Source organism: Pristiophorus japonicus, chromosome 15 (genome assembly GCF_044704955.1).
Source record: "Pristiophorus japonicus isolate sPriJap1 chromosome 15, sPriJap1.hap1, whole genome shotgun sequence".
In the NCBI taxonomy this organism is placed as follows: domain Eukaryota; kingdom Metazoa; phylum Chordata; class Chondrichthyes; family Pristiophoridae; genus Pristiophorus; species Pristiophorus japonicus.
Window position 1 is genome coordinate 168,265,731 of NC_091991.1, and position 24,588 is coordinate 168,290,318.

At 47.6% G+C, this 24,588-nt stretch overlaps 1 protein-coding gene and 1 long non-coding RNA gene across 2 annotated transcripts in view; one reads left to right on the forward strand and one right to left on the reverse strand.

The window, feature by feature from the left end:
• Nucleotides 1-20,751, forward strand: part of LOC139281234 (uncharacterized) — an 83,584-nt gene extending 62,833 nt beyond the window's left edge. Inside the window, exon 3 of the long non-coding RNA XR_011596851.1 lies at nucleotides 20,601-20,751. This is a non-coding gene — a long non-coding RNA (uncharacterized lncRNA). The remainder of the gene's footprint in view (nucleotides 1-20,600) is intronic.
• The window catches only part of LOC139281233 (cytochrome P450 3A30-like), a 56,233-nt gene continuing 42,861 nt past the window's right edge, over nucleotides 11,217-24,588 (reverse strand). The window contains exons 8-13 of the mRNA XM_070901289.1: nucleotides 22,400-22,527; nucleotides 18,278-18,371; nucleotides 17,394-17,554; nucleotides 15,467-15,693; nucleotides 12,005-12,167; nucleotides 11,217-11,800 (exon numbers count right to left, since the gene is read on the reverse strand). Of these exons, the coding sequence (XP_070757390.1) occupies nucleotides 11,705-11,800; nucleotides 12,005-12,167; nucleotides 15,467-15,693; nucleotides 17,394-17,554; nucleotides 18,278-18,371; nucleotides 22,400-22,527 (869 nt within the window). The 3' untranslated portion in view covers nucleotides 11,217-11,704. The remainder of the gene's footprint in view (nucleotides 11,801-12,004; nucleotides 12,168-15,466; nucleotides 15,694-17,393; nucleotides 17,555-18,277; nucleotides 18,372-22,399; nucleotides 22,528-24,588) is intronic.

Here is a 24,588-nt window from a genome sequence, read left to right on the forward strand (position 1 = left end):
TGCAACCACATCTCTGTAATGGCTATCAGATCATACCCATTTCTATCCATTTGTGCCGTGAACTCAGATGCGTGCATTCAGATAAACAGAGCAAACACCATCAAGTGCTTTATATTCGTAATGAACATACTCACCAATTTCAGAGCAATGCAGAAAACCCGAGAGCAGATTGTCTATTTGCTGTGAGGGGTGAAGCGACCTATTTAGGGATGAAGGGGGTAGAAAAGAACAAAATAACTCAACAAAGAGTGGGGGAGAGGGGTTACATTCTGGAACAGAAAAGCAGGATGAAACGAGGAGGATCCAGGGATGGTGGCCACCACTGTCCAGCAGGGAATGCAATGTAAATGAGGTCATTCACATCACGTGAGCTTATCATCAGGATCGAAATAACATACAGCTCTCCTGGCTGTTCCGTCCCTCCTCACAAACAAACATTTTGCTGAACAATTGTTCATTGAAGGTCTGTAAAGGACTGGACATCAAAGCACACTAAACTCACCACATTGTGGACATTGGAAGGTCACAGGAAAGTAGAGCAGCTGCTGGTGATGGAACACCATAGGAAATGAACCCCATTCATTGTCTTGGCCACCAAGGCCCCTGGGGGTGATTCTTTGAACACACGGCAGTAACGTTGAAGTCAAACGATGGAAAATCACAAGCAGCGCGCCCATTATCTTCCCCAATAGGGGCTCCCAGCAGGTGAGGTTTCTCCATCGCCAGCATGCACTCAGCAAATAATCCCTATAGGTAAACTGCAGCTCTCTAGGCCTCAGTCAGAAGGTTCTGATTTCAAGTCCCACGTCTGAGACTTGAGCACAATTATCCAGGCTGACACTCCAGTGCAGTACTGAACGAGTGTTGCAGTGTCGGAGGTGCCGTCTTTCAGATGAGACATTAAACAGAGGCCCCTCTCAGGTGGATGCAAAACATCCCATGGCACGAATTTGAAGTTCAAGCGATTTCTCCCTGGCCAGTATTTATCTGGTCATTATCACACTGCTGTTTGTGGGAGCTTGCTGTGCGCAAAATTGGCTGCTGCGCTTCATAGATTACAACATTGACTGCATTTCAAATGTATTTCATTGTCTCTAAAGATGTTTGGGATGTCTTGAGATTGTGAAAGGCGCTATATAAATTCAAATTCCTTCTCAATGACTTACTTTGTTGGGAAAGGACTCATCTGTTTCCTGCTGCAGTTTCTTCTGTACATCTGGATGCTTGGCCAGATTGTACGTCACATATGACAATGTGTTGCTGGTGGTCTCGTACCCAGCAATGATAAAGACCAAGGCCTGCGCCAGAATCTCGGTGTCAGTCAGAGCTGCAGAGAATCGGAAGTATCAGAATTTGTACCGCAAACCTCCCCTTACAACACAGAAGCTTAAAATATTGGGTTTTCAATGCAAATATTTCTTAAAACTTTTATTATTACAGCTACTTAAAAATGCAATGCCACAGTTAATTCAACATTTCCAATAACCATGCCTGGAGTATTAAATTAGGAACTGGTACTAAAATCTGTGAGTGTATACCCAGCACAGTAGGTGGAATGGATTACAAGCTAGAGTTTAGTAATACGATACAAGTGAAATGGCAGTTCAAATCTACTTTAATGCTTGGGTAAATCACCACTTTTATGCTCTTGCAGATTGGAAAAAGGGGACATTTCTTAGGCAGCATTGAAAGGGTTAATGTGCAGGTCATGCTCACTGGAACTTGTTTTTTATCATCATAGGCAGTCCCTCGAAACGAGGATGACTTGCTTCCACGCCAAAAAAGGACGAGTTCACAGGTGTTTCAATTAAGGACCCGAACTACATCCTGAAAGGTGGAAGATGCCTGTGCGTGGATTTTTTTAACGTGGTGTGGCCGTTGCACACCAGCCACCGCACGGGCTTGACAGAGCTAGGTCTTGGTCCAGTGGCAAGGATTAACCAAGACGGCTGGAAACGAGTTCTGCTGCACGGACCTAGTGCGCACACATATCGCAGTGTGTGCTGGCCTGTGCTGCACCTGGGCCCCTGGCCCCGAACTCATGCCTCCCCTGGGCCCCAATCACATCCCTGCACAGTCTCTCGCTGCTCCTGCTGTATCTGCCCACACTCCAATCACCGACCTGGATCTTGATGACGTCACTCTTCACAGCCGTCGCCCTCCTGCACTAGTTCGCGCTGTACTCCAGCGCACAGCCACACAAGGGTGATTAATGTGTGTCTGCGATTCCCAATCTCAGACCCATGAAATCCCAGTCGGACAAGAGAGGAAACAATCCCAGCAGGAGTCAGGCCTCCCCAGAGTGTTCTCACAGAACCCCCTCGCTGTGAGTTATTGAGCAGGTCACGTTTCCAAACGGTCAGCCAGGTAGGGTGTGGGGAGAGCAGAGAGATAAATAGGGAACAAGAACTTCAGGGACAGAAAGAAGCAAGGATGAAGGGAATGAGAAGCTTCCCACTGACGGTACCTTTGTATGTCGAATTGCTGACTCCATTCTGCTTCTCGGAGCTGATGTGGGTCGTTTGAGAATCAACCATCAGCTGCAGAAAATCCATCCGGTCCTGAGAGTTAAACAAGAACCATGTGAGGGATTGGCTCCGATGGCACGGAAACGGGTTTCTTAGCATTAAAAAGCCGTAGGCCCCGAACTTGGTGGAAGCTGAGTTCCGCCCAAGTGCCGCCCAAAGGACCGCTGAGATCCTGACGGTACTTTGGGCGGGAGTCTCATGGAAAAGTCCTGGAAAGACCGCCCGGTGGCAAAAAAGCGACTTACGCCCTGAATCTGGGCGTCATGCGGGCAGGAGCTCCCATTCGAGGCGGCATATGCGATCCTCAGTAAAATGCCGCTGAGGATTGAGTCGGGCTCAGGGAGAGGGGAACATATAAAAGTTAAAATTTCCAAAAAAAAAACACTCGAAAATCTTCTGCGGACCCCATCCACCTGAATTGCGGGAAAAAAAATAAAGAAAAGTTTACTAACCTTTTTTTTGCAGATCTTCTTACTTACCGATGAGGTTAGACCTGCCTCCACGTGACGGTCCTTCCCCTACTGCAGCGAACTCCCGCCTGGACCAAACTGGCAGCTTGGTGGGCGGGAGGACACTTAACGCGCGTTGCGTGCCAGCGGACGGTCCCCAGTGGTCTTCCCTCCCCGCCGGCGAGAGACCTCCACCAAACTCGCTCGGAGGGGGAGACCGCCCAGAAGACTCGGCGGCAGTGGGCGGTGAGTCCACCAAGTTCGGCCCCCGTAGATCCTGAACTTTCCGAGGGGGGGGGAAAAGGAGGAAGTAGAACATATTGGCTCCAGAGGGGCCGGAATCAGAATCCACCCCGAACTCTGGTGAGGGGGATGAGCAGTCGAGTCTTCCACCCATTTGCATTTGCTCAAAGACTGCTCTGGGGAGTGTCAGCGGGAGTTCTTGAGCTACGCCGGGTATTCTGCCCATTTGCATTTTCCCTAGGCCCAACGGAACTCACGTCAGCTGATTATGGGCCTAGTAAAAGGTGCCCCCGAGACTCCCTGAGAGAAAGGTAATCAATCTCACAGGGCTCGACATTCTATCCCTGCGGGGAGAAGACAAAATCCATGAACCTTAAATCTTTGGCCTTCACGGTTTGCCTGCTCCCCCGACAGGAGCAGCAGAGTCTGTAGTTAGGCAGGGCCCTTCACGGTCATAGACTCATAGAAATTTACAGCGCGGAAGGAGGCCATTTCAGCCCATTGTGTCCGTGCCGGCCGACAAAGAGCTATCCAGCCTAATCCCACTTTCCAGCTCTTGGTCCGTAGCTTTGTAGGTTACGACACTTCAAGTGCATATCCAGGTACTTTTTAAATGTGGTGCCTCTACCACCCATTCAGGCACTGAGTTCCAGACCCCCACCACCCTCTGGGTGAAAAAACTTCCCCTCAAATCCCCTCTAAACCTCCGACCAATCACTTTAGATCTATGCCCCCTGGTTGTTGATCTCACTGCTAAGGGCAATAGGTCCTTCCTATCCACTCTATCTAGGCCCCTTATAATTTTATACACCTCAATAAGGTCTTCCTTCAGCCACCTCTGTTCCAGAGAAAGCAACCTGAGCCGATTCAATCTTTCCTCCTAGCTAAAATTCTCCAGTCCAGGCAACATCCTCATAAATCTCCTCTGTACCCTCTCTAATGCAATCACAACTTTCCTGTAATGCGGTGACCAGAACTGCACACAGTAGTCTAGCTGAGACCTAACTAGTGTTTTATACCGTTCAAGCATAACCTCCCTGCTCTTATATTCTATGCCTCGGCTAATAAAGGCAAGTATTCTGTATGCTTTCTTAGCCACCTTATGTACCTGGCCTGCTACCTTCAGGGATCTGTGGACGTGAACTCCAAGGTCCCTTTGTTCCTCTACACTTCTCAGTGTCCTACCATTTATTGTGTATTCCCTTGCCTTGTTACCCCTCCTCAAATTACCTCACACTTCTCCGGATTGAATTCCATTTGCCAATGTTCTGCCCATCTGACCAGTTCATTGATATCTTCCTCCAGTCTGCAGCTTTCTTCTTCATTATCAACCACACGGCCATATTCTGTATCATTCTGTAAACTTCTTAACCATACCCCCTACATCATTGACATATACACCAAGAAATGGTGACTATGTAAAAGACTCCATCCCCTACAATTGGGGCGGGGTCATCACTGACGGCTGTGGGTGGCCAGTGGGAGTCCGAACTGCACCACTCTGTTGGTGGGGGAGCAGGGATCCTGGAATTCCAGGGCTATCGCCTTTCACAACACAGCCCACTAAGCTCAACACAGCTGCACTGGCTGCCCAGTGCGTCCCATTCCCAATAGCCTTTTAACATTCTATTTTCACAGCTTTATCCAATTCCCCATGAGAAGCGGTTATGGATTCTGCTTCTGGTTGGGCGTTCCATCAATCCTCCACACAACAATAATTTCACCTAACCTCTCACTGTGATGATTTTAAATTTATGCCCTCTTGTTACCAGCCCACCAACCTGTGGAAAAGTACCCCCCCCGCCATTTACCTTACCAAAATTTTGAACCTGATCTCTGCTGACCTTTCTCTAATCCAGTGAAAAATGCCCCACTTTCTTTTGTCTCGCCTCAGCTAAAACCTCTCACCCCCCATTTATCTCCCCAGTGAAGCTCTCCCGTACCCTCGCCAAAGTCTGTTAAACAAGTCAAGGACACAGGTATTCCATATTGGGCAGGCTGGAATAAATTGAGATTCTTGCTCTTCGGTCAATTTAACCAACTTTACTTTGAATACAAGATGCTCAACGTGACCAAGAAACTGCAGTTGTGTCGCTTCTCTCCTGTACCATCACCAACAGACACTTCTCCCGACATTTAATGAACTCATCATCACCATCATCATCATCATTGGCAGTCCCTCGGAATCGAGGAAGACTTGCTTCCACTCTTAAAATGAGTCCTTAAGTGGCTGAACAGTCCAATACGGGAACCACAGTCCCTGTCACAGGTGGGACAGACAGTTGTTGAGGGAAAGGGTGGGTGGGACTGGTTTGCCGCATGCTCTTTCCGATTTCTGCCTGCTCTCGGCGATGAGACTCGAGGTGCTCTTGCGCCACTGAGGGTGGTCTTTGGCCAGGGTCTCCCAGGTGTCAGTGGGGATGTAAAGTCGGCCCCAGTATTGGACGACACCCTCTAATCCAATTTACCTGCAAGAATATCTTTGTCTCATAACACTCAGTGCTGTCCATCAACTAAATAAATTCCGGTTTTGCTCTGGACATTTAATGGGGCACAAAGGACAGAGGGGTAGTGCACCACTATGAAAACTGCTGTCAAACAGGTTACACACTACAGCTGTCAACTGTAAAACAACTTTGGAAAGGATACGGAACAGTTAGAGGCAATAAGATTTCTAATCAACATCGATGCAGACTGAGAGAAAAGATCCAGACTGCTTTCCTCCTCCATCCCCTCCCCTCCCACTAACCCTCCCCCTCTTCTATTCACAGGTCATCCAGTACCTCTTTTTAAACTACGGGGTCCGTATTTCTGAAGAAAATACGCAGCCTAAAACACCGTGGGGTAGAATCTCCGAGGGCTGCTCCTGATCGCCCACCGTAACCTCGACCGAAGATTGGCGGAAGCCTGGGAGAGAGAGCGAAAGCAGCCTTCGTCCCCGCCACCTCCACATTCCAGCGGGAGATGGGTGAACCCCGGCAGCAATCCCCGGCGTGTGGCCGCAGGGCTGACCCCAACCAGATTGAACACTTAAACCGCACGCCCGGCTGGCAAACTTCAACAGCTGCAAAAAGCACATAATATTCCCCAGCTATCCATCCCTTCGAATTATACCAATATTGTTATAGCCACTTATAGAATCAGAGAATGGTTACAGCACAGAAGGAGGCCATTCGGCCCGTCGAGCCCGTGCCGGCTCTCTGCAAGAGCACCTCAGCCAGTCCCACTCCCCTGCCCTTTCCCCGTAGTCTTGCAAAATGTTTTTCTTTCAGGTATTTATCTAACTCCCTTTTGAAAGCCACGATTGAATCTGCCTCCACCATCCTTTCAGACCGTGCATTCCAGATCCTAACCACTCAACGCATAAAAAAGTTTTTCCTCATGTCACCTTTGGTTCTTCTGCCAATCACCTTAAATCTGTGTCCTCTGGTTCTCGACCCTTCCGCCAATGGGAACAGTTTCTCTCTCTCTACTCTGTCCAGACCCCTCATGATCTTGAACACCTCTATCAAATCTCCTCTCAACCTTCTCTGCTCTAAGGAGAACAACCCCAGCTTCTCCAGTCCATCCACGAAACTGAAGTCCCTCATCCCTGGAATCATTCTAGTAAATCTTTTCTGCACCATCTCTAAGGCCTTCACATCCTTTCTAAAGTGCAGTGCCCAGAATTGGACACAATACTCCAGTTGAGGCCGAACCAGTTTTTAAAATGCAGGTTCATCATAATTTTCACATTTTTGTACTCTTATACCTCTATTTATGAAGCTCAGGATCCTGTAAGTTTTATTAACTGCTTTCTCAACCTGCCCTGCCACCTTCAACGATTTGTGCACATACATACACCCCCAGGTTTCTCTGTTCATGCACCCCCTTTGAGATTGTACCCTTTTGTTTATATTGCCTCTCCTCAGTCTTTCTCCCAAAATGTACCACTTCATGTTTTTCTGCATTAAATTTCATCTTCCATGTACCTGCCCATTCCACCAGCCTGTCTGTGTCCTCTTGAAGTCTATCATTATCCTCCTCACTGTACACGATACTTCCAAGTTTTGTGTTATCTGCAAATTTTGAAATTGTGCCCTGTACACCCAAGTCATGAATATATATCAAGAGAAACAGCCCCTTGTGCGTGGTGATGATGGTCAGTAGCTTGGATTCCTGGGTCATATAGGCTGAAGTGAGGTCCAATTTGGTGAACAGCTTGCCGCCTGCCAGCGTGGCAAAAAGATCCTCCGCTCTCGGAAGCGGGTATTAGTCTTGTAGTGACACTCGGTTGATAGTGGCCTTGTTGTCGCCACAGATCCTGACCGAGCCATCCGTTTTTAGGACAGGGACGAGGGGGCTTGCCCAGTCGCTGAATTCAACGGGCAAAATTATGCCCTCTCTTAGCAACCTGTCCAACTCACTCTCAATTTTCTCTCGCATCACATACGGCACAGCTCTGGCTTTGTGGTGCACTGGTCTGGCGTCCGGCGTGATGCATATCACTACTTTGGTACCCTTGAAAGTCCCGACACCAGGTTGAAATAGTGACTCAAATTTCTGTAGGACCTGTGAGCATGAACTTCGCTCCACAGATGAAATGGCATGCACATCCCCCCATTTCCAGTTCATCTCGGCTAGCCAGCTCCTCCCCAAAAGTGCGGGACCATTTCCCGGGACAATCCAGAGTGGCAGCCGGTTCTCTGATCCATTATGTGTGACCACCAACATTGCACTGCCTAGCACTGGGATGATCTCTTTGGTGTACGTCCGTAATTGCGTGACAATGCGTTCTAGTTTGGGTCTGCTAGCTCTGAGTGGCCATAGTTTCTCGAATTGTTGGACATTCATAAGTGACTGGCTGGCTCCTGTATCCAGCTCCATGCGTACCGGGATGCCATTTAATAGGACTTTCATCATCATAGGTAGCGTTTTGGTATATGAGCTGTGGATGTTTGCCATATGAACCCGCTGAACTTCAGCGTCTATTGTTTTGTCCCAAGCATCAACCTGCCTTGCAGACCCCTCTTCTGGCTCATCTGCCTCATAAATTAGCCTCACTGTGGGCTTCCTGCACATTCTGGCTAAATGTCCACTGAAGTTACAATTTCTACAGATAAATTGTTGAAACCCTCAGGTTTTTGCAGCATGTCTGCCCCCGCACCTCCAGCATGAGCTGAGATTGTTGTGAACAAAAGGGCTGTTACCAGGCAGTCCTCTCTGATTGTCTCTTTGATTACTCTTGAGTACTCTGTTAGTGGGTGTCAATGGCCCCATCCCGGGACGCATTGTCCACCGTGATGGCGTAAATGTACGTTCAACCTGCCATTGTCTCTGTTGAGGATCCACTCTAGAGTCTGTTGCTGCCTGGGTGGTGTCGAATTGCCCTTGCCTGCCTGCGGGGTTCTGAGTCGCGTTTACAATGTTAACTCCCTGATCCATCCTTGGAAGCAGAGTTGCGCGCGTATATTGTCTTGGTTTCCTCCTCCCCCGTCATGAAGGTCTGAGCCATCAATGCCGCCACTTCCAAGGTCAAGTCCTTGGTCTCAATTAGCTTTCTGAAAATCCCGGCATGACCAATGCCCTCAATAAAGAAATCCCTTAACATCTCCCCCCTGCAGGCGTCTGTGAACTTACAGAGGCTGGCCAAGCGCTGAAGGTCCGCAACAAGGTCCGGTATGCTCTGTCCTTCCCGACGTCAGTGTGTATAGAATCCGTGTCGGGCCATGTGTATACTGCTCGCCGGTTTGAGGTGCTCACCGATCAGTTTGCTGAGCTCTTCAAAGGTTTTGTCTGCCGGCTTCTCGGGTGCGAGCAGGTCTTTCATCAGCGCGTACGTTTTAGGTCCACAGCTGGTCAGGAGATGCACCCTTCGCTTGTCAGCCGCTGCATCTCCCAGCCAGTCCTTCATGACAAAGCTCTGCTGGAACCTCTCAATGAAATCGTCCCAGTCCTCACCAACACAGTAGCATTCCTCTATGCTACCGGTGGCCATTCTCGTGAGTCGTTGATTCCCATTTCTCGTCGCCAAATGTGATGTCCTTACACACAACTAAAAATTCACACGAGGCAAATTCTGCAGACAAGGTCACTCTGTGACCTGAACCTTTATTCACAGGACCAAGAAGTGATGACCATGTGTGGGACTTCCCTTTATATACCTGGATGACCAGGTGAGGAGTGTCGCCACAAGTTCACCCCCTGTGGTCAAGGTGTGCATTTCTTAGGTGTATACAGTGTACAGTGTTGTTACATGAAGGTTACATACATGACAGCACACATATTGCAGAGTGGGCTGCTCGTGCTGCCCCTGGCCCTCGCCTCTTCTGGGCCCCGAACTCTCGCCTCTTCTGGGCCCCGATCACTACAATCTCTCACTGCTGCTTCGCCCCACCTCGCCGCTTCTGCTGTACTTGCAATCAGCTGTCGCCCTCCTGCAGCAGCACGTGTTGCACCCTGCCGTGATACGCCACCGCATGCTGTTCCCTCTAATGGCCCCGGCTTGCAACAACCTTACCACTGGATGTGTGCTAAAATATAGCTGAGCACAGGGTCGGAGCTGGATAAAGTAATCTCAAAAGCTTAAAGGTCACCGTGAGTGTCATACCTTTTCAAAGGGTCCGTGATAGTGTGGAGGGGGGCTTGCTGGCCATCTTCAATAGCCACAGAAAGTTCTAAGAGTTTATGCTCATGAGCAGAATATGTTCCGCTTTTCTCAGTCTTCTTGCACAGGGTGTACAGGGGCCACAAATGCAGAAACACAACAACAACTTGTATTTATATAGCGCATTTAACGTAGTAAAACATGCCTAGGTGCTTCACAGGAGTGTTACAAGAAAAAAACTTGACACCAAGGCACAGAAGAAATTATGGCAGATGACCAAAAACGCGGTCAAAGAGGTAGGTTTTAAGGAGCATCTTAAAGGAGGAGCGATAGAGAGGTGGAGAGGTTTAGGCAGGGAGTTCCAGGATGCGAGAGGGAGATAACATCCATCCTGCCGACTGTTGTGCGTGCAGTCCATGCATTCAGACTTTGTTTATGAAGTTCTTGGGTTAGCTTTGTGAGGTGATGAATGTAGCTACAAGAGAGGGAGGCTTTAAACATAGGAGGTTCATTTTGATAAAACTGCAACAATCTATTGTGTTGAACCCAGCAACCATTTGGTTTCAGAAGGTCCCTTGGAAATAATCTCTTGGAAGGTTCCCAGGGCCCAACCACCAGTCTCACATTGCAGTCCGAGTGTTTCCAGCATTTTGTTTTTCTTTTAGGGGCAAGTAATTATTACTATTTAAAAAAATTCATTCACAGGATGTGGGCGTCGCTGGCAAGACCAGCATTTATTGCCCATATCTGTTTAGTTACTCTGGGAGAGAGAATGGTTGGGCTGAGTTCACTGAAAATTTGAAAAGAAATCAATGCTTATGTTTTGTGTCGGTTGCCATGACGATAAATACTAATCTTTGTTTTGTATCCTCTCAATTTAACTATTGCAGTCATGGTTTAACGCTCGAGCTCCTGAATTCCTGAGTTTGAAAATCTCCAGTGGGGGAATAGCACAGTGTGGCACTGGAGCAACGAGAGGAGCCTCATTAAACATCCCTGGCTTTGTGTCCAGAAATGTTCATCTCAATTCTCCAAAAGTCACAAGGCTTTTTTAAATGCAGCTCTTGTAAAGTCACTAATTGGCTGTTAGGAAGTAGGTGCAAGCAATCTGGAATGGCCCCACCCCCCACCACAAACACCACCCAGGCTCCTATCCCATACTCGATGTCTGCTCCGGACTCCACAGCCAAGAGCAAGACCTCCATGGGGGGATGGGGGGTGAAATTGGCCTTGGCTGCTCGCAACACAATGCCAATAGAGAATTAGTGGCCCAGTTTACACTCATTTGGGCGAGAAAGGAATTAAGCAGTTGTCCACAAGCATAATAGCCAATCCAAACTTGCGCTGCCCAAATTTATAAACCACTTGGTTGAGACACAAATCGCCAAAGCAGGATGTGGCATGCAATGATTTTAAATTTATCTGAATTTTATTAAAACAGGCAATGTTGCTTAAAAAGCCATATGTAAAATTAGTTTAAGAAACATTTTCTGTAGAAACCATTTAGTATTTTGGAATGAAGGAATATTAATAGTATAGTCAAACAGTTTTGTAATCACAAATGATTCATTTCATTATCCAAAGTTTAAAACAAATACATTATTTTGCAACATTCTATCATTCAGACAACAATAGTCAGTTGGCAGATTTTTCCTATTAAACAATCAATATTATAGTATCCTTTTAGAATTCAGACAGTCTGAGCAACTGGAGATAGATCACTGATACTGATCACTGTATCCTCATTGTTTCCCAAGTATTAATGCAGGATGCTATATATTTGAGTTGTGTAAGTTTCGATGATTTTCAGTTAGTGAGCAATGCAAGATCCTAAATATCTTGAGTTTGAGACGTACACAGTGCCATATATTTTCTCAGCTCCCCATGGTCCGTGTGCTTTATTCCTTTGAATCGCCGTTAACTCGCGGCAGAAACTTCAGGATTATGGGTTTTTTAGGATGCATGGGTCCTTTCACATCCAGTTCTAATGGGATCTGGAATAGAAAGAGCAACAGTGATATTCGGCCAATCGGAAGGTTTGACTAGAGAAATGGATGGTTCCGTTCCATCCCATTATCTATCCATCAGCTATTGTTCCATAATTGCCCACGATATTCGCTTCAAAAACAAAAGTCTAAATACCACTTCACAACATTTAATTACACCATCAGATAATTCCCATATTCTAGAATTCTCACCGGTGTCTCCTTGCACGGCAGAAAAGTCAGGTGTTGTAAGAGTGAAGCCAGTGCCAGCTTCATCACGAGCTGGGCAAATCGCATCGCAATGCAGTTCCGAGGGCCCATCCCAAAGGGCAGGTAGACAGAAGGATTCCGAGACTCCCTTTCCTCTTTATTGAACCTAATTGTATCGGCAAAGGTAAAACAAGTGAAGTAGATCATTGTCAAATTCGGTTAGAGATAGTACGCGTTCATCGGAGAGATGGATGGAGAGTACAACACTCTGAAAAAGTAACCGTGTTTTTGTCCCAGCCACTCCTTCACTTACTGACGTTTCCTGAGGTGCTGCTCCACAGCCACTGGGGGCTAACGTTGATGTGTGAGCCCAGACCACGGAGTGTTGGCAGGCTAATCAACCGTGGACAGCCTATCCTCAATTAACATTGTTAAAAAAAAACACCCACACCGTCTGTATTCACTGAGCCATCAGAGGAACTAGCCTCTTTTTAACATTAAGGGTAATTTAGAAAGGGGACATTACAACAGTGTCTAAAGTACGTCATTGGCTGAAAAGCGCGTTGAGGTGCCCGGTGGTCCTGAAAGGCGCTGTATAAATCCAAGTCTTTTTTTCTTTACAATAATAGAGGAGATTTGTGAACACAGCCATGGAGGTCACTTTACAGATTAGACTCCTATTCAGCAAACACTGAAACCAAGTAAACCGGGTGCCATACTGGTGCCAATAATGATATTTAGGTTTGGGGACTGAATGAGCGATTGGGGTTTTTGGTGATAAGTGATCACCAAAAACCCATGCTCAGGTCTCGAGTGATACCAGTCAATGCCGCATCTTGCTGGAATAATAATGAGCAATTTAAGCTCTTCACCGTTGAATATCACTTTGATTTCCAGGACAATGATTATTCGCATTAATTACCAATCAAAATATATCTCCGTCTCTGTCTGGTTCACATTGTCAATTTCCATCCTTCGGTTGAATGTGAAAGCAAGGTTGTATGGAATCCTTGGAAAAGAGGATCTAGAAGGAAGGTGGTCTGTAGGAGTTAAATCTGTGCTTTGGTCATTAGAGATTTGATTTTACAAGACCATTAGGGATGAGAAAGGCCGTTTGCCCCATCCCATCCCATCCATCTACTCAAAGATGCTAAAGTACCTCCCATTGCAGATAACAGTTGTTTCTTCAAATGGTCCAGGGGTTTTGTCTCTACTATTCTGAAGAATTCTATCCCATGTGTGATCAGTTTGTGTAAAGAATTTCCTAACATCAATCCTAAATTTACCTTTCACTTATTTAAATCTATGTTCTTCTCTCAAGGATCAAAGTACCACTCTGGTCTTACTTTTTCCATTCCCTTAAATATCTTATGCAAGATCTAAGCTGAAGTGGCCCAAGTTTCTCCAGTTTTGTCGTAATTCAGACCCCAGACAGTAGAATCACACTTGTGACTGTTCAGTGTGTTACCTCCAGTACTTTGGGGGTGGGGAAATTCCGTAGCGCCAAATTTGGGGGGTGGCAACATTGACGAGGCGGGACTTGTTGCGCCAGGCGCCGAAGCCCCGCCCCGCTCTCGAAATTGTGGTTACCGCCCCCAAGAGGAAGTGGAGCGCAGTGCAACGTGCTCCACTTCCTCTCTGGGGAGCGAAGAGGGCGGACGGGTCGGGAGCGGGGCGCAGCGCTACGCACTAGGCCACATAGAGCTGCGCACAGCAGGGGCTTTTCCCTTCATTAAAAGAGGGCGGCCCAAGCTGCCAACTCTGCGGGGCCTACCTGGACCACCGGGGAGCGAGGTGCTATGCCACCAGCTCGGCACTCCACGTTCAAAGCGGCAATGGGCCGCACAGGTGAGTCGGCAGATTGTTTTTTTAAAAAGACCCGCCCGACACCCCTGTACCTTGCGAGCCTCCTGCCGCCTCATTCACATCCCGCGTCATCGCCCGGTGCAGCTTCAGGGGGCGATACCCAATTTAGGGTCCAGGGTGAAGATGGGGCACTGCGCACGGTGATTACATCATCATCGTTGGCGCAGCGGAGCGCTACCGGTTACCGCGGATTTTAACGGGAGTCGTTAGCGGGAGCGAAAAGTCCTTTACGCCCCACCAGCGTCTCCAGGGGCACCCATGGGTGCCAACAGGAGTGGCAAACGACCCCAATTTCTCCCCCTTGGGCTCACTTGCGTCTCAGCAACTCGAGCTGGACAGTACTCAAGGTAGAGTCTGATTAAAACACGATACTCCAGGTCACAACTTCCTCGGACTTGTATTCTGTTTTTTTGGACTGCACAGTTTATCACTACTGGGTTTGCTGATTGCTGCTCTGCCATGGTTGGACTCATTTAGTCGATGAAGACAGCTTGCTCTTGTTCAGCTTCATTAGCTATTCCTGAAGTTCATGTGCCGTTCATGTTTCCTTCCTATGTGCAGGCAGTTGACCTCAGTCAAGGTGGTGATAGCAGTGCTATATTTAGCCTCAGTAACCCAAAGTCCATGGAATGCAAAGAAGAGAAACATCCCTGGTGTGTGCTCCTGATCACTAGACTTGCTGGAAAGTAAGTGTGTATGTTGGTATTGAAGGAGGACATTGTTCTGCCCAGTGGGGGCTGGTGACCCTTTGACAGATGAGGCACACGCTATGCCTGTCTAGCCAAGCCGGCTTTTTAAACCGTATTAACGGACCCTTCACTCATGCGCTTATACCCTGTGTCACAGTCCAGGACACAAGCTGGTAATGTGTCTGCCATTTTCAGCCAGTTCCATGATGAAATTACCAAACAAACGAACACCCAACTGCACCAAGAGATATTTGACCATCGATAGGCAAAACTGTCCGAGACACAACTACAACTTCCGTACTTTGTTTCTGTGTTGTATATTCTATGTACTGGAAGTCTAGACGAGGCAGTGCAAGCCGCCTCTGGTTCTGGCTACAGCAGCTGAATAGCTCGCCAACACTCAGGCCAACACTTAAACAATGGCCGCCTGGACAAGGCAGTATAAGTGGAAGGTTCCCAGTAAGAAGTCAAGACTTGTGCAGAGTGTAGTGGTGGCAATCGCACTTTAGTAAACTACGGAAATGAGGTCAGAGAGCATTGCTGAGCTAATTAAACTTCCCCATTGGTAGGAAGTGCCTTCTATAGCCTGGGTCCCTGCCTAAATCTCTCCGCCTCTCTATCCACCTCTCTTTACTCATTTAAGACGCTCCTTTAAAACCTAGCTCTTTGAACAAGCTTTTGGTCACCTGGCCTAATCTTTCCTTATGTGGCTCGATGTCAAATCTTTAGTCTCATTACACTCCCGTGAAGCGCCTTGGGATGTCTCACTACGTTAAAGGCACTATATAAATACAAGTTGTTGTTGTTGTTTCCATGCAAATAAAGAGAGGCTTACACTAAACCCCAACTGGTAGCAGCGGAGAACATGAAGGGTTTGGGGCGGGGAAACACAAATCCCATTGCTACGTACCTTTCAGGTCTGAACTCCTCAGGCTCCGGCCAGTATGCCGGATCGTGGTGCAGGACATAGGCAGGCACCATGACAACGGTTCCCTTTGGAATGGTCACCCCACTGAGCTGGACATCTTTCTTGCACACTCGGTCTATACGGGGCGCAGGAGGGTACAGCCGCAGGGTTTCCGATATCACCATTTCCAAGTACTCCAACTGTATCACTGCTTCATATGTGGGAGGAGCCTTCACACACAAACACACTTTTAGCAATGGAACAGGACCGTCCAGAAAGTTATAATTTGTTATAGAGCAGGAGAGGTATTTTCTGTTACTGTGTATTGGCAGAGAAGGCGTTTCCACTGTAGGGGAGACCAGAACTAGGGACACTAAATACAAGGCAGTCACTAATAAATCCAATAGGGAATTCAGGAGAAATTTCTTTACCCAGAACGTAGTTAGGATGTGGAATTTGCTACCACATGGAGTGGTTGAGATGAACAGCATAGATACATTTAAGGATAAGCTAGACCAGCACGTGAGGGATAAAGGAATAGAAGGATTTGTTGACGGGGTGAGATGAAGAAGGTGGGAGGAGGCTCGTGTGGAGCATGGACCTGTCGGGACAGGTGGCCTGTTCCTGTGCTGTAAATACTACACAATACACATCGTGAGCACAAAACAGAGCAAACACCATCAAGTGCTTTATATTCGGAATGAACATACTCGCCAATTTCAGAGCAATGCAGAAAGCCCGAGAGCAGATTGTCTATTTGCTGTGAGGGGTGAAGCGACCTATTTAGGGATGAATGGGGTAGAAAAGAACAAAATAACTCAACAAAGAGTGGGGGAGAGGGGGTTACATTCTGAAACAGAAAAGCAGGATGAAACGAGGAGGATCCAGGGATGGTGGCCACCACTGTCCAGCAGGGAATGCAATGTAAATGAGGTCATTCACATCACGTGAGCTTATCAGCAGGATCGAAATAACATACAGCGCTCCTGGCTGTTCCCTTCCTCCTCACAAACAAACATTTTGCTGAACAATTGTTCATTGAAGTCTGTAAAGGACTGGACGTCAAAGCACACTAAACTCACCACAGTGGAAAGTAGAGCAGCTGCTGGTGATGGAACATCATAGGAAATGAACCCCATTCATTGTCTTGGCCACCAAGGCCATTGGGGATGATTCTCTGAACACACAGCAGTAACGTTGAAGTCAAACGATGGAAGATCACAAGCAGCGCGCCCATTATCTTCCCCAATAGGGGCTCCCAGCAGATAAGGTTTCCACATCGCCAGCGTGCACTCAGCAAATAATCCTATAGGTAAACTGCAGCTCTAGGCCTCAGTCAGAAAGTTCTGATTTCAAGTCCCACGTCTGAGATTTGAGCACAATTATCCAGTGCAGTACTGAACGAGTGCTGCAGTGTCGGAGGTGCCGTCTTTCAGATGGGACGTTAAACAGAGGCCCCTCTCAGGTGGATGCAAAACATCCCATGGCACGATTTTGAAGTTCAAGCAATTTCTCCCTGGCCAATATTTATCTGGTCATTATCACACTGTTCTCATAGTCTCGTCACCGAGAGGATGCAGAAACCAAGCGCAGGCAGCGGAAAGAGCGTGCGGCAAACCAGTCCCACCCACCCTTTCCTTCAACGACTACCTGTCCCACCTGTGACAGAGACTGTAATTCGCGTGTTGGACTGTTCAGTCACGTAATCACTGATTTTTAGAGTGGAAGCAAATCTTCCTCGATTTCGAGTGACTGCCTATGATGATGATGATGTTTGTGGGAGCTTGCTATGCGCAAATTGGCTGCTGCACTGCTTACATTAAAAAATTGACTGCATTTCAAATGCACTTCATTGTCTCTAATGGAGTTTGGGATGTCCTCAGGCCATGAAAGGCGCTATATAAATGCAAATTCCTTCTCAAGGACTCACTTTGTTGGGAAAGGCCTCATCTATTTCCTGCTGCAGTTTCTTCTGTACGTCTGGGTGCGTAGCCAGATTGTACGCCACATATGACAATGTGTTGCTGGTGGTCTCGTACCCAGCAAAGATAAAGGTCATGGCCTGCGCCAGAATCTCGGTGTCAGTCAGAGCTGCAGAGAATCGGAAGTATCAGAATTTGTACCGCAAACCTCACCTTACAACACAGAAGCTTAAAATATTGGGTTTTCATTGCAAATATTTCTTTAAACTTTTATTATTACAGCTACTTAAAAATGCAATGCCACAGTTAATTCAACATTTCCAATAACCATGCCTGGAGTATTAAATTAGGTACGGGTACTAAAATCTGTGAGTGTATACCCAGCACAGTAGGTGGAATGGATTACAAGCTAGAGTTTAGTTAGAGGACACGTCAAGTAAAACGGCACTTCAAATCTACTTTTATACTTTTGGAAGTTAGAGAAAAATGGACATTTCTTAAAGCAACGAGGGACAGTCAGCATTGAAAGGGTTAATGTGCAGCTCGTGCTCACAGGAACTCCAGTACACAGCCACACAAGGGTGATTAACGTGTGTCTACGATTTCCCTGCACTACCCAGTTCCCAAACTCAGACCCATGTTTGTGGGGAATTACTGGCCTGAAACCAGGCAAATCCCAGTAGGGCAAGAGAGGAAACAATCCCAGCAGGAGTCAGGCCTCCCCAGAGTGTTCTCACAGAACCTCCTCGCTGTGAGTTATGGAGCAGGTCACGTGTCCAAACGGTCAGCCAGGTAGGGTGTGGGGAGAGCAGAGAGATAAATAGGGAACAAGGACTTCAGGGACAGAAAGAAACAAGGATGAAGGGAATGAGAGGCTTCCCACTGACAATACCTTTGTATGTCGAATTGCTGGCTCCATTCTGCTTCTCGGAGCTGATGTGGGTCGTTTGAGAATCAACCATCAGCTGCAGAAAATCCACCCGGTCCTGAGAGTTAAACAAGAACCATGTGAGGGATTGGCTCCAATGGCACGGAAACGGGTTTCTTAGCATTAAAAAGTCGTGGATCCTGAAATTCCCGAGGGGGGGAAAGGAGGAAGTAGAAGGTATTGGCTCCAGAGGGGCCAGAATCAGAATCCACCCTGAATTCTGGTCAGGGGAGCAGGCGGGGAGCGGGGAGGGGGGGGGGGGGAAGACCAGTCGAGTCTTCCACCTATTCGTATTTGCTCAAAGACTGCTCTGGGGGGTGTCAGCGGGAATTCCTGAGCTACGCCGGGTATTCTGCCCATTGCGTTTTCCCTGGGCCCAACGGAACTCACGTCGGCCGATTATGGGCCGAGTAAAAGGGCCCCCGAGATTCCCCGAGAGAAAGGTCATCAATCCCACAGGGCTCAACACTCTATCCCTGCGGGGAGATGACAAAATACAACAACCGTAAATCTTTGGCCTTCACGGTTTGCCTGCTCCCCCGACAGGAGCAGCAGAGCCTGCAGTCAGGCAGGGCCCCTCACGGTGACTATGTAAATTACTCCACCCGCTACAATTGGGGCGGGGTCATCACTGACGGCTGTGGGTGGCCAGTGGGAGTCCGCACTGCACCACTCTGCTGGTGGGGGAGCAGGGACCCTGGAATTTCAGGGCTATCGCCTTTCACAACACTGCCCACTAAGCTCAGCACAGCTGCACTGGCTGCCCAGTGCGTCCCATTCCCAATAGCCTTTTAACATTCTATTTTCACATATTTATCCAATTCCCCATTAGAAGCGGTTATGGATTCTGCTTCTGGTCGGGCGTTCCATCAATCCTCCACACAACAATAATTTTGCCTAACCTCTCACTGTGATGCTTTTAAATTTATGCCCTCTTGTTACCAGCCCACCAACCTGTGGAAAAGTACCCCCCCGCCCCCCACACCTTACCAAATGTTTGAACTGTCTCTAATCCAGTGAAAAATGCCCCACTTTCTTTTGTCTCTCCTCAGCTAAAACCTCTCACCCCTATTTATCTCCCCAGTGAAGCTCTCCCGTACCCTCGCCATAGTCTGTTAAACAAGTCAAGGACACAGGTATTCCATATTGGGCAGGCTGGAATAAATTGAGATTCTTGCTCTTCGGTCAATTTAACCAACTTTACTTTGAATACAAGATGCTCAATGTGACCAAGAAACTGCAGTTGTGTCGCTTCTCTCCTGTACCATCACCAACAGACACTTCTCCCGACATTTAATGAGCTACAACTCTGCTGTAAAGTCGGCCCCAGTATTGGATGTCACCCTCTAATCCAATTTACATGCAAGAATATCTTTGCCTCATAACAGTCAGTGCTGTCCATCAACTAAATAAATTTTGGTTTTGCTCTGAACATTTAATGGGGCACAAAGGACAGAGCGCACCTACTCTGCTTCTCTTGCTTTTACCGGCGAGGTGGATGCGGTGGCCTCGAGCGCAATTCTCAGCGCAATTCCGCTCTTTGGCTTTTTTTCCGGCGGACCAGAAGTCGGTCAAAATGTGGCCGGATGTGGGGTGGCGAGCTCAAGTTCTCAGTCTCGAGAGGCGGAAGTTGGTGGTGGCGGGCGGGGTGACCGCGGTTGTCAGTCATCAGCGTAGCGCTGATGATGTCATCCCGGTGCCATGTAACCACGGCGCTCCCCTTCACTTAAAGGCAAGAGCCTTCGCGATTTTTAAACTTCGGCCCACTGGGCCACCAGGGAGGGTTGCGGAGGAGCAAGCGGCCTGGTGCCCAAGAGGGGGTGCCAGGCTGCCTGTTGGTGGCCCGGCTGAACCCGGGGGCATAATTATCGCACCGACATGGCAGTCGGCCGACAAAAAAAACATGGCGGCAGCTGCACGATGATGACGCACTTAACTCCGATCGGCAGCAGTGGAGCGGTAAAGGGCACCGCCGGGAAAACACGGGAGGGGAATTGGGCGAGCAGTGCCCATTCCACCAAAAGTCGGCGGCCACTCCGCTCCGCAGCCTGGCCGCCGATTTGCGGTGGTAACAGGCCTTCAGGAAAGGGTCAATTTCGGCCCGCTGGTGTCAAACAGGTTACACATTACAGTGGTCAATTGTAAAACAACTTTGGAAAGGATATGGAACAGTTAGAGGTAATAAGATTTCTAATCAACATCGATACAGACCGATAGAAAAGATCCAGACTGCTTTTCTCCTCCATCCCCTCCCCTCCCACTAATCCTCCCCCTCTTCTATTCACAGGTCATCCAGTACCTTTTTGTAAAAGTACTGGGTCCCTATTTCTGAAGAAAATATGCAGCCTAAGACACCGTGGGGTAGAATCTCCGGGGACTGCTCCTGATCGCCCACCGTAACCTCGGCCGAAGATTGGCGTAAGCCTGGGACAGCGAAAGCAGCCTTCAACCCCGCCATCTCTATATTCCAGGCTGAGATGGGTGAACCCCGGCAGCAATCCCCGGCGTGTGGCCGCAGGGCTGGCTCCAACCGGATTGAACACTTAAACCGCACGCCCGGCTGGCAAATTTCAACAGCTGCAAAAAGGACACAATATTCCCCAGCTATCCATCCCTTCGAATTATACCAATATTGTTATAGCCACTGCTCTAATCAGAGAATGGTTACAGCACAGAAGGAGGCCATTCGGCCCGTCGAGCCCGTGTCAGCTCTCTGCAAGAGCACCTCAGCTAGTCCTACTCCCCTGCCCTTTCCCCGTAGCCCTGCAAATTATTTTCTTCAGGTTTTTATTCAATTCCCTTTTGAAAGTCATGATCGAGTCTGCCTCCACCACCCCCTCAGGCAGTACATTCCAGATCCTAACCACTCGCTGTGTAAAAAAGTTTTTCTTCATGTCGCCTTTGGTTCTTCTGTCAATCGCCTTAAATCTGTGTCCTCTGGTTCTCGACCCTTCCGCCAATGGGAACAGTTTCTCTCTATCTACTCTGTCCAGACCCCTCATGATTTTGATCAAATCTGCTCGCACTTCTCTCTGCTCTAAGGAGAACAACCCAGCTTCTCCAGTCTATCCACGAAACTGATGTCCCTCATCTCTGGAATCATTCTCGTAAATCTTTTTTGCACCCTCTCTAAGGCCTTCACATCCTTCCTAAAGTGCGGTGCCCAGAATTGGACACAATACTCCAGTTGAGGCCGAACCAGTTTTTTTTATACAGGTTCATCATAATTTCCACGCTTTTGTTCTCCATACCTCTATTTATGAAGCCCAGGATCCTGTAAGTTTTATTAACTGTTTTCGCAACCTGCCCTGCCACCTTCAACGATTTGTGCACATATTCTCTATGGTCTTTCTGTTCATGGTTCAAGGATGGTACCCTTTAGTTTATATTGCCTCTCCTCATTTTTTCTACCAAAATGTACCACTTCACGTTTTTCTGCATTAAATTTCATCTGCCATGTGCCTCCCCATTCCACCAGCCTGTCTGTGTCCTCTTGAAGTCTATCACTATCCTCCTCACTGTACATGATACTTCCAAGTTTTGTGTTATCTGCAAATTTTGAAGTTGTGCCCCGTACACCCAAGTCATGAATATATATCAAGAGAAGCAGTGGTCCCAGAACCGACCCCTGGGGAACACCACCTTCCTCCAGTCAGAAAAACAACCACTCACACTACCTCATCAAAAAACTCTATCAAGTTGGTTAAACACAATTTGCCCTTAACAAATCTGTGCTGACTTTCCTTAATTAAACCGCATTTGTCCAAGTGACTGTTAATTTTGTCCCTGATTATTGTTTCTAAAAGCTTCCCCACTACCGAGGTTAAACTGACTGGCCTGTAGTTGCTGGGTTTATCTTTACACCTTTTTTGAACAAGGGTGTAACATTTGCAATTCTCCAGTTCTCCGGCACCACCCCCGTTTCGAAGGAGGATTGGAAGATTATGGCCAGTACTTCTGCGATGTTTTCCTTCACTTCGCTTTCTAGTTGTGAGAATAAGGTGGTGAAGGATAGTCAGTGTTAAGGGAGAGAGGCAGAACAGGTCCAGAAACCTGAACCATTTTACTAGCTAGTTTAACACTCACGGTGTGCACTCCTTTTTGTCTCTTGGACTTCAAATCCTCCAAAGCACTCATGAAAAAGGCAGTCACATCTCTAGGGAAGAAGCTGTAATCAAGTTTTACCAGGACTGGAAGTAAGGCAGGAAAAATCACTGGAAAAAAGAAAAATCAAATAGATAAGCAATGTAACCCTGCACACAGAGGTTTAGAAAGGAGAGGTAGACATTTCTATAGATCCTTTCACAACCTCAGGATGTCCCAAAGTGCTTTAGCAGCCAATGAAACATTTTTGAAGTGTAGTCATGGTTATAATGTAGGAAATGCAACAGCTAATTTGCGCACAGCAAGCTCCCACAAACAGCAATGTGACAGTGAACAGAAACTGTTTTAGTGATGCTAGTTGAGGGATAAATATTGGCCAAGAAACTAGGAGAACCCCCATGTCTGTGCCAGAGCAATTCATTATTCCCACAACCCTGATCTCTTCCCATGGTCCTGTATAATTCTCATCTTCAATTATTTATCCATTTTCTACTTAAAAGTGGTGATGGTCTCTGCTTCAAACATGCCCTGATCGTCATGTTTGCCGGGGGGGGGGGGGGGGGGACGAGTGGGGGCTAAAATTGGGACTGAAGTAATTCTCAGTAAGCATTTTGAGCAAACTGTGAAGAAAAGCCACCTGGCAGTCAGACTGTGGAGCTACAGAGTGATGGGTACATATGAGCATGGAAACATAGAAACATAGAAAATAGGTGCAGGAGTAGGCCATTCGGCCCTTCGAGCCTGCACCGCCATTCAATATGATCATGGTTGATCATGCAACTTCAGTACCCCATTCCTGCTTTCTCTCCATACCCCTTGATCCCTTTAGCTGTAAGGGCCACATCTAACTCCCTTTTGAATATATCTAACAAACTGGCCTCAATAACTTTCTGTGGTAGAGAATTCCACAGGTTCACAATTCTCTGAGTGAAGAAGTTTCTCCTCATCTCGGTACTAAATGGCTTACCCCTTATCCTTAGACTGTCACCCTTGGTTCTGGACTTCCCCAACATCGGGAACATTCTTCCCGCATCTAACCTGTCCAATCCTGTCAGAATTTTGTAGGGTTTCTGTGAGATCCCCTCTCATTCTTCTAAATACCAGTGAATATAAGCCTAGTCGATCCAGTCTTTCGTCATATGTCAGTCCTGCCATCCCGGGAATCAGTCTGGTGAACCTTCGCTGCACTCCCTCAATAGCAAGAACGTCCTTCCTCAGATTAGGAGACCACAACTGAACACAATATTCCAGGCGAGACCTCACTAAGATCCTGTACAACTGCAGTAAGATCTCCCTGCTCTTATACTCAAATCCCCTAGCTATGAAGGCCAACATACCATTTTCCTGCTTCACCGCCTGCTGTACTTGCATGCCAACTTTCAATGACTGATGTACTATGACACCCAGGTCTCGTTGCAACTCCGTTTTTCCTAATCTGCCGCCTCAGATAATATTCTGCCTTCGTGTTTTTGTCCCCAAAGTGGATAACCTAACATTTATCCACATTATACTGCATCTGCCATGCATTTGCCCACTCGCCTAACCTGTCCAAGCCACCCTGCAGCCTTTTAGCGTCCTCCTCACAGCTCACACCGCCACCCAGCTTAGTGTCATCTGCAAACTTGGAGATATTACACTCAATTCCTTCATCCAAATCATTAATGCATAATGTAAACAGCTGGGGTCCCAGCACTGAGCCCTGCACCACTGCCTGCCATTCTGAAAAGGACCCGTTTATCCCGACTCACTACTTCCTGTCCGCCAAGCAGTTCTCTATCCACGTCAGTATATTACCCCCAATACCATGTGCCTTAATTTTGCACACCATTCTCTTGTGTGGGACCTTGTCAAAAGCCTTTTGAAAGTCCAAGTACACCACATCCACTGGTTCTCCCTTGTCCACTCTGCTAGTTACATCCTCAAAGAATTCTAGAAGATTTGTCAAGCATGATTTCCCTTTCATAAATCCATGCTGACTTGGACCAATCCTGTCACTGCTTTCCAAATGCGTTGCTATTTCATCTTTAATAATTGATTCCAACATTTTCCCCACTACTGATGTAATTACCCATTTTCTCTCTCCCTCCTTTCTTAAAAAGATGTGTTACATTAGCTACCCTCCAGTCCATAGGAACTCATCCAGAGTCGATAGACTGTTGGAAAATGATCAC